We start from the raw sequence: 10,685 nt of genomic DNA, 5'->3' as shown, positions 1-10,685 counted from the left end.
CACACACACACACACACACACACACACACACACACACACACACACACGCACACACACACTTGCACTAACTTCTCTTCCGTCTCCTTACCTGACTGATTTATCGCACGAAATCACAAAATTCCCCCGTCCCTTAAAAATAGCTCTCTAACTTGGGGGCTGTACGAAAATAATAAAAAATATTTTTTAAAAGCTAATAAACAAGAGAGAAATTCAGTGTAACATCCACGATAACAGGCGAGAAATGTCGGGAGGAATTGTGGACTTTCCCTCAGCCGTTGGAGGCGATCTGTTATCATCATTACTTTTCCAGACGAGCCTGTTTTCATTCGCGGCTCCTCTGCTGTTCTGTAGCCGCGCGAGGGGCTTCCTGCCTCGGCCACATGAAGTCAATTAGCCGGTCCCAGAGGGGTGCCCCTTCCCGAGTCTTTATCGGCACTGAGGTTACCAAAACACTGCTATTGCTTGCTTTTAAACTCCACACCGTTCATGGACCAATTACGGAGACTTAAGCATGTATGTAACAAATCCGGACAAGGGATAATCCATCAAATGCTGAAATAAATGAATTAGGCCTCTCTGATTTTGGGCACATTTTGCATAAAAAATGTGTGTTTTTGCAAATACACAAAAAAATGAATTTTTAGGTTTTTATGGGGCAGAAAATGACTCGTGCATTGAATTAGTAAAAATAAAAGCAAGACACACACACACACAGAGCATACATAAATGAAAACACTGTGTGTGGAACAACAACATTAAGACAGACACACAACATCAAATCTGATGTGTTCCAAAGTGTGAAAAAGTTGCAAAAATGCAATTGCATGTAGGGATTCTTATTTTAAAACATACAATAATAAAACATTTCCCACACACCCCCTCCCCATTACCCCCTAGATTACACACACACACACACACACACACACATACTGACACACAAACAAACACTCTCTTTTAACTCACAGACCAAGTAAGAATCACAACAGCCAACGTCTGAACATACACCAAGAGAAGAAGCATAAAAGTTTAGTCCTTTGCTGAAAATGTGGAGCGAGTGAACAGGAGAGGAGGGAGAGAGGGAGAGGATGAAGGGGTGAGGCTGAGCTGACGTACCTGCTGGGACATTCTGTAGAGGAGGTTGCTGTCAGTGCTCTGCTGCTGCCATGTCCCCATGAAGCCCGGCTGCTCAGCACTAGGCGGTCTGGTGCTGAACTGCATGGAGCTTTCGCCTGCTCCCTCAGCGCTGCTGCTAACGATGCTAATGCCACCCAGACCACTGCTGCTGCTGCTGCTGCTGCTACTGTGGCTACTGGAGGGGATGCTCGGGCAAACGCCAGCGGCGGCGGTGGGTCCGTTAGCCTTAGCTGGAGATAGCCTGGGCGGCTCCGGGTCTGTGCTGGGCTCTTGTGGGACTGTGTCGTCGCACTCACTGCCTCTCACATCCAACTCTGCCTCCTTGGACTTAGACCGAGAGAGGGAGAGACAGAGGAGGGAGGGCAGGAGGGATGAGGGAGTGTGAAGGAGGAGAGAAGAGAAAAAAAAAGTCAATGAAGGTGGGCTCTTTGGGGTTGTGTTCCTTTTTTTTCTTTTTTAGTCTTGCGCTGGTCCTGCTTCACCAGAAGGATAACAGTGTGAGGAGGTTGAGGGAGTAGATGTGTGTGTGTGAGGTTTCTTGGCAGCTCTGGTGGCAGAGGAGTGTGTGTGGAGTTAATTCTCAAGAAGCGAGAGAGAGGAGAGGGCTTGCAGTGAATTTCCTTCGGGGGCCTCGTCTCGGACAAGGCAAGAGGAGCGGAGAACTGGAGGTGAGGAAGGATGAGAAGGATGGAGGTGAGGAGGGGGGCTGATGAGAAGGAGAGCAAGAATGGAGTAAAAGGAAAAAGTGGGGGGTGTATGGGAATTAGATGTTGCCCATGGCCTCAGTTTCTGCTTTAATCCATCTGTCAGTCATTTTGTACTTGGACATGGACTCAACACAAATGCAAACACCTACATGCAAACACACAATCTAACACATTGCCCTGCATGCATGCACACTTAAGACCTCTAATAGTAAAGAAATAAAAATAAAAAAGTAGGGTAGAAAAAGTTGAACCTGGGAGCTGCCATCAGCACTCAGCACATGCACACATATGGATAAAAACACAATTCTATGTAATCTGTTTGTTTTTTTCTGAGGCTTCAATATAAAATGTTTACTATATTGAAACAGAAAACATCAACTTACTGTGAAACAGAAAAAAACAGTTTCACATAAAATCTGTGTTCAAAGTAAAAAAAAAAAAAGTAAACAAAAAAAAAATGAATCGAACTACAAAAAAGTCGCATGAAAAGCGCCATACAGCTGAAGCAGTTGAGCCCATGAAATGCATGAATGTCTCTTACCATCAACTCTGTGCCTGTCCCAGCAAAGTGAAGATGAGGTGTGGGAGTGAGCCACCAGCTATCCCTGCCTCGCGCTTCTCTCTCTTTCTCACTCTCTCTCTCTCTCTCTCTCGGAGATCGTGTCCCTCTCTCGACGTCCGTGCCGCCTGTCCTCTCTCCCTGCTTCTCTCCCTCTCTCTCTCTGATTCCTCTGTACTCCGCTGCAGCCGCTGAGGAACTGGACTGAGCGCCTAAGTATGTGTGCGCGAGAGAGCGAGAGCGAGCGAGCGAGCGAGCGAGCGTGTGTGTGTGTGTGTGTGTGTGTGTGTGTGTCGGGCCGGTGCAGGCTCAACTGAGTCAACTGTGCCGCTCCACTCTGAGATGCTCAGTGACATCGCGCTGCACGCTTCCTCACACACACACACACACACACACACCCCTCCTCTGCTAGGGGGAGGAAGGTGGGGGCAAGCGCCATCGCAGAGCAGGAGAAGGTGGGGGGAGCGTTTGTCCCCCTGCCTTATTACCATTTGTGCTTCGAGCGGCCGGCACGTCTCAGAGCAACTTACTTCCCCTGGAGGACCATCCCGCCACACACACACACACACACACACACACACACACACAAGGTGCTTAACAGCAAAAGAGCTTTTTACTTTGGAAAGAAAAAAATCTTGAACAAAAGCATCACCGTTGCAGATCGTTATCAAGTATTTGTTTCTTTGTTTAAAAATGAGAAAAAGCAGTATTGTATTCAACAGAAAGGTTCTTTAATAACGACTGAAAATGGCTCGACAGCAATAAAAAATAAACAAACAAAAATAAACAAGAAAATATCAATAGACTTGTTTTATCTCTAAAAAATCTGGTGCCTTTGTTTGATTTTCTCCCACTCTAATGAAAGACTAATGGAACGCAGGCAATCTGCCACCAGCATGCATACGAACCCACACACACACACACACACACACACACACACACAGGAAACCCCCCCGCGGAGGCTCTCAGATTTTAATTAAGAAAAAAATGAGGAAGAGGTTCCATTTTAGCCAAATTGGTCCCCACAGCCGCAAAGGTAAGGGAATAAAATGAGGGATGGAGGAGTAAAGGGAGGTAGAGACATGGAGAAAAAGACACACAGGAGGATAAAACTAAAAAAGAAAAAAAGAGGAAGGAGATCTATGCTTCCTTTGACACAGCATAGGACATGTCTCAAACAATGAAGACATCCCCCCCCCCCCCCACCTCCTTTCATCCGCTTCCCTTTAAATCTCCCATCTCCTCTCAAGCCCAGTCTCTTCACCCCACCGTCATTAGAGAAATGACAGACCAGGTGCCTCAGTCCGCAGCGAGAGGGAGATGTCACTGTGATCTCTCCACCGCCGAGGAACAAAAGAGAGAGCGACAGAGAGAGAACTTCTCGCCCTGGCAACATTAAATGGCTTCTGATATATTAAGTCACTTCACATTTTGTGGTAAATTGCTGCAGACAGGTGCTTGGTTGTCTGTTAAAAGCCTTTTGTACGATCTACTAATGGGAGTATACTGTTAACCTTTGCTGAGATTATCACACCGGCATTGTGATGTTCAAGGGATTTCTGAGAGAAAAGTATAGTGTGTGTGTCTTACCACTCTGAAAATGTGCAATTGTGTCTTTGTCTCAAGCTCAATTTACATCTCCCTCCCTGCATGCCTACGTCTTATTCCTTTGCTTTTGTCTCCTGTGATGTTTCTCTCCACTTCTAGGTCTCTTTACCTTGCTGTCTCTCTTTTACTCCCCTCCCTCCCCCTTTCTATTTTGTTCTTCGTATATCTTTTGCATAGTGGCCTGCGCCTTGTCAGAAACCACGAGCGTGCCTTGTCGTAAAAGGCGTAATGTGTCACCTCCTGTCCATGTACTGCGCACGCCGCTCTTAGCAACTTATTGAAAAGATAATGCACGAGGCTTAGACTAATTATATTAAGTGACAATTTAGCGGCTGAGGTTCCTTTTTGTTTTCCAGCTCCCGCTTCCCTCCCCCCTCTCTCCCTCTCTCCCTCTCTCCCTCTCTCGCTTCCTCCCTCTCGTCTGTAAATGTGCGAGTCTATGGGTTTCTTCGAGTGGCACTCAGTGTTTCAAGTCAAGCTGGTGGCTCAGCTTCTGACCTGGCTGGTTAATGGCTGTTATTTGTGGGAGGGAGGAATGGACTCTGCCAATATTGCTCAGGCTCCCTCTTTTTCTCCCCCCCCCCCCCCCCCCCCCCCCCCTGCTGATGGCAATGGCCGTGATGACAGAGGAAACGAGAAAGAGACACAGAAGTAAAAAATACGGAGATGGGGAAATTTAAAAGGGAAATAGAAAGATAAAAAAAAATGCTGGGAAGCAGAAAGAGGGGAGGAAAAGGAAGGGATGCAGGAGATTCACAGGCTCCTTTATTAAAACTATTATTGTGCAGGACTTGAGAATTCCCCCCAGGGCAGGGGTCCATGTCGAAGCCCATATAATTAACTAGAGGCTCAGCTACGGATCAATTACCAGACAAGCAAGTGATAGCCGAATCAATGGAAGATCATCAGGCTCGTTATCAGTGTTGCAACTCATTAGAGGAAAAGTGAGGTAGAGAAAGAGGGAAAGGAAAAGGGGGTTGGGGGGGTGGTTGGGGGAGGTAGGAGGGGAGGTCAGGGTTGGTGGCAGTGTGTTAGCCCCAAAGGCTGACGGGTGTGGGTTGGATACTGGTGTGTGTGATGTGCTGCAGTCCTCCTTAGCAGCCAGTGACCAGTGACAGGGGGGAGCCCTGTATGACAGAGTGCAGTCCGCTCTGTAGCAATAGTCACTGAGGCTTGTATGGATCAATACAAGTGTGTGCATGAGGTTAAAGCTCCGCCATAGCGTCCTTATTCACCAGCGACTCACACGTTCCGTCTGGGGCACAATCCTACAATCCAAGCAGTCAGAAGGGGATTGTCAAGATTGAAGAGTTGCAGAGCACAGCCTAAATGTACAGAATTCAGAATTGTAGGAATATGTTACCTAAATGTGTAAATTACCCCGTGAAATGCTAATCTCCGTGAGATAAGTCCATGCCTCTGTAGAGAACAGATATTTTAAAAGAGATATTTCTACTGAGTCAGTTTATTTCATTTGATTCTGATTCTAACATTCGTCCAAATATTCACAAGACTTTCACAAATCTTTTCAATAAGGGACAAAAAACTCAGACTGCCTGTAAGAATTGTGCAGTGTATTGCACAGCAAACATGCAGCATGATCCAGTGCACTACTTGAGATTTCACACATTTCTTAAATAAATTCTACGAAAAGAACATCTGGAGATCCTCTGAAATGACCGCCACTATGTTCTTTATGAAAGAATGAACTAAAAATATTTCTCACCTCGCATTCGGGGAATTACAACATATAGGAGTTAATGAGTAAGTCCTTCCTTCCCTCCTTGCTTCCTTCCTTCCCTTCACATACTTTGGTTCTTTGATTGACAATGTTTCTTCTGTTGGTATTCTCCTGTATTATTTATACGGTTTTTAAACAGAAAACACACACAGCAGACAATGAGGTCTGTATACTGTGTACAGTATGAGAACAACTTCTCCTCTGTTCATATGATGATAAACCTTTAGACTTTGATTCTTAACAGTCTTAATAATAATGTAATTAAACATATTTTTTGTTTAATTGGTGTGAACGAATGCATCACTTAAAGGAATAGCCTACTTCATCCTTAAAATGACCATTTGTATATCAAGTACTTAACTGCCTGTTACCTTGAATTCTTGAAGAACCGTCTCATGCACGGACTCGTTGCACACATTAAACGGTTCTTCAAGAATAGCGGCGCCAGTGTTTTAAATAGTACAATTTTCGGTAAAATGCAAGTGTGGGAAGAACAGGACTCGATAAATGAGACTTGGATTATACTACTGTGTGGGAGTTTTTAAACACATTGTTAATGTAATTTTGCCATTGTTAAACCTGGACCCCATTTACTTAAATTCATCAAGGATTTATTCAGTTTTCTTCAAGAATTCAAGGCAACACGCGGTGAGTAATTAATAAGCAAGGGGTCTTTTTGTGGGTGCAGTATTTCTTTAAGTATACAAGTTGTATACAGATTCATGTTGAAAAAGATGTTCTTTTCCTGTGAGCTACAAGTGTGTTTCAGAAGGCACCCTCCGTCACTTTGCCCACATTATTCTACCCATCCAACCTCTTAGCAGTGCCTGTTTGTTTCCCAAACTTTGACATCTAATGGGTCAAATAGCCCAGAAATTAGGTGCGACCGCTCTGAGTTGTTAGACTGTTCTCAAGAACCAATTCCCCTCTCTAGATGCTCTTAAGTCTTGAGAGGTAAAGTACCTTGCTTTTTCATTTTCTATGTAAAGTGAGAAAACCCATTCAAGCAAACAACAATGAGAACAAAACAGATGTGAACGTCATCAAAAAGAAATAATTAAGATGCTTGATTTCTGAGTAATTTTTTTAAATACTTTTATTTTTTACGGGGGGGTTCATGGAATGAAATCACAACTGAGCAAAATCCAACTGAAAGTGGCCTTTTACAGGCTAAAAACAAGGGCAAATGGAGGACAGAAGCAGAGGGCAGAGAGAAGAGTGGAACAACATCATTTGTGCAGTGATGGTGATTATGTGCCGCAGAAACAAATGATTAAGGCCAGTAGAAAAAAAGGTTAAGTGAGTGTCTCTCTGCTGAGGAGGATGCTTCACGAACACAGCGAGAGAACACTGGTTCGCTTTGGGTTGCAACGCGAAAGGAACATCTAGAGTTCACAGTTTGCATGTGACAAGGAATGCCGTGTCGATCAGATGGCACAGGGATAGAAGTGTCACTGTTCTGCTACCACTAAAGGTCCACAAGACATCATATGACCCGGACAGGAACAGCCCTCCACTTGTGATAACAGCAGCGAAAGACATAGAGAGACACAGTCGGGGGCACCGAAAGGTCTGAGAGGAACCATAGAGAGCCACGTGATAGTCTGTGTCACTGATCACTGCAATCTGGCCTCCACTAATAAGTGCACCTTTGTGAGAAAACAAGAGAGAGAGGAAAGCAGAGCGTTTTCCTCAAGTCTTGAGTTATTTACAAATTTCAACTGTATCTGTGGTAACGAAGGTTAATGGCTGAGAGCACAATCTGCTTATGCCTATTTGGCAATTCATGACCTAATGACATATGTCGAGTATAAAGTGCTCCACATGCTGGTTTTTTTCCAAGTCCACTCATGAGGTTAGGAGACAAAAGTACAATTTAATCAACACAGACACTGTATAGGCTATGCATACACACACACACACACACACACACACACACACACGTCCAGTACACATCCAGTACACGTCTGCACCTCTGACCCTGCAGGCACCGAGCTGACCAGATCATTGTTCTTCACAGCAAATTACAGCAAATCCTACAGCAACCTGTCGACCTCCCTCACTTTCCCTTTTCTGCACTCCATTTCCACCTCACTGCACTCAGTCAATTATTGGAATACTCATTTCTTTTATAAAACGTCAGAAAACGATGAAAGATCGCATCACACAAGAAGCCAGAGCCCACGGTTTTGTCCGACCCCCCAGTCGGACAAAAAATGACTTTCAACAATGGATTGTTCAACATAATTGTTGACCTCAATAAGGTAGCTTCTCAATTTACAGCCTGCAAATAACCAAAATCATTTTTTGCAGCCTGTCCCCATGAAATAAAAACAGTCTTAATAAAAGTGCCTTTCAGTGATTTCATTTTTACTGGCAGCATTTACAGTACGAAGCAAAATATAGACGTCACCGAAGATATTTCTGACTTGTTTGACTTCCTGAATGCATTTTCTTTTTGCGTATTGCCAGTCCGTCCAATGTGGACTCCACAAACTGACCTTTACTCACCAAAACTTTGAAGACCTCTCCACTATGGAACCCTGGTTTTCCCACTAAGTTTTACAGCTAAAGTTTGATTAAATTTAACTTTAAACCAAATACCCTGCCCCCCACAATATGATTCTGACATCAATAGGAGGTGGACATTATGATGGAGACGATTTTACCGCACAGTAGAATGGAGCTAAAGTTCATTTCTACATCTCTGCATTTCTGGAGTTCTGTAACTGGACTCCAGATCCCACCAGGACTTGAGAGGAAGATCTTAAACATGGCAGAACATTTCCAGAGAAGAGGAAATGAATACTGAGATTGTTTACATTCTGGTGCAGTCTGTAGAATCCTTGCTTGCATTACAAACCGTATGAGCCTGGAGGTGTAGAGATATTGTGTTAGAAGAGGTTAGACGTAGAAGAAGTGGTTGAGTTCCGTCACTTATTGCTTTTTCTCCCTCTTATTTCCTCCTCTAACTCCATATTCATCCACACTCACACTTGGATAATTCTCCTCTAATCATCTCTAGTTCTCCCACTCTTCCACCCTCATTTACTTCCCTCATGTCTCTCCCTCCCCTTCTACTCTCTCTCTCTCCCTCACCTCATCAGACAGGCCTCCACCTCACCCCTCCGCTGCCTCCATCCCCTCGCTCCTGTCCTCTCTCACTGACCCGTGCTCCCCCCCAGTCACAGGGCGTTGTGTCTCTACCTGCCAGGCTCCCTGACAGCCCCACGTCCCCCCCCTCACCCCCTGAGAGGAGACCGCCTGCCCATCCGGAACGCTGCTGTGGCAACCCTGCCAGCGCCCCCATTGTAAAGCCCCCCCACCACCACCACCACCAACCCAATCTCCACCGAACTCAGCACTGAGAGTTTGACAAAGTCCTTCCCCTCTCTTTGCTAACTTCCCATCTCTCCGTCTCTCATTATTCTGTTTTTACTCTTCGTGTCTCACGGCCCCTCAGAGTTTTTTCCCCCCTTCTGACCTCACTAATAGCTCTTTACCTCGTTTAGCTTTCTGCTCTCTTTGACACTCACTGAAATACTTTCTCCTCTCGCTGAGGCCCAGATAAAAGAAAGAGTGTAATGCCAGTGGTTGTTATGGTGACCTTCATAACTGTTTGCTTGAGGATTGCTGTTTGTTGTGGTGGGGCAAAATACTGACAGGAAATACAGCACCGGAGAAATTAACCATAGTGGCTCAAAAAGCAGACAATATTGTTTTGTGGAAATTGCGTTTGGTAATGTGAGGGTTGTATTATATTTGAGGACAGAGAGTGCTGCATTATGGGTTGTTTGTAGCTTTTATGTTGCTAGTTCTTCTGGTGGGTCTTTTAGAGTTAGTCAGTGTCTATGTGGCCTGCTGATGGCCAAACCTCTCGCTTAAAAATGACTTTTATATATTACGAAATTGGCTTTACCAGTTACGTTGTGGTGGCTAACGTAATCGCTGCCTGGATTATGTTCAGAGGCAAAGGTTTTTGTTTTTTTGAGTGAATGAAGGGTCTATGTTCGCAGGGAGGCAGTCGGGGTCATTTGCCGGCGTACCAAGAGCAGGACTTTGACTCCAGTCTGAGTCCTGGCTGTGGCTTGATTTAGGCAATGAAAAGATTTTGGTGAGGAAAGATGTGGTTTCGGTTTAATGTTAAGTCGCTGCACACTTTTCTGTATTGAACCAAGACATGATCTTTACCTAACCTCACTCAAGTGCTTCTAGCGCCTAAACATAAGCATAAAAAAAATAATAATTCAATAGTTGCTACAAGCAGACATTGTGTTGCAAGACCGGGTATTTTGGCAGAAAACTAATAAGTTGTCAGTGAACATTTTACTGATAAATTCAGTGACAATATTTTCTTATGAAAATTTCCTCACTATGCTATTAAAAAATGTAAACCGGCCGGCATTACGTTTCCTTAAAAACATATTTGTTGTTGCTGTATTATTGTAATTCTTATAGGAGATAGGGTTGTGTGGCGAGGTAGGAAATAAATTCCTGACAAATCAAAGCTCGGTACCAAACTGGGACCACATCATCTGTCATGCAGTCAAGAATTACTTGTGTCACACAATTTTAGGTCAAAAGGACAGATTCTTTTTTTCTTCGTTTTTTTAAGTTTTACACTCTTAACTTTTACAAGAGAAAAAGACAATAACAAGGGGGACTCTCTTCTCCTAATAGTATATCAGGGAAACATTCCCAATAGGACAAGCCTTTTTCCAAAACCAGATGTTGGAAAAAGAATAGTTGTGTTATGGTCAGGGTCATCTTAAATTTGGTCCAATACGGCATGTGAAATTACTAATTTATGTTGAGTTGAGACAGAATTCAACCAAAAAGTGATCAGTCTAATACTCATGTCTGGGTATGACTGTGTGTCCAAATGTTCCGAGAGAAGTCATCAGTAACCAGCTGTGCCTCTGCTAAGTTGTGAGGT

The 10,685-nt window shown here is 44.3% G+C and overlaps 1 protein-coding gene across 3 annotated transcripts in view; it reads right to left on the bottom strand.

Moving 5' to 3' along the window:
• The window catches only part of bnc2 (basonuclin zinc finger protein 2), a 154,198-nt gene that overhangs the window by 89,055 nt on the left and 54,458 nt on the right, over positions 1–10,685 (bottom strand). For 2 of the 3 annotated variants that reach the window (XM_031863114.1, XM_031863110.1), the window contains exon 2: positions 1,114–1,461. In XM_031863114.1, coding sequence (XP_031718974.1) covers positions 1,114–1,461 — 348 coding nt within the window. Of the gene's footprint in view, positions 1–1,113; positions 1,462–2,382; positions 2,550–10,685 lie in introns of those variants that run through there. The other variant, XM_031863111.1, reaches the window with a different exon arrangement.

The sequence above is a fragment of the Anarrhichthys ocellatus genome, unplaced genomic scaffold, assembly GCF_004355925.1.
Source record: "Anarrhichthys ocellatus isolate YVR2014 unplaced genomic scaffold, GSC_Weel_1.0 scaffold28, whole genome shotgun sequence".
Classification (NCBI taxonomy): Eukaryota; Metazoa; Chordata; class Actinopteri; order Perciformes; family Anarhichadidae; genus Anarrhichthys; species Anarrhichthys ocellatus.
Note: the sequence above shows the minus strand (reverse complement) of the source record. Positions and strands in the feature narration are given on the sequence as shown.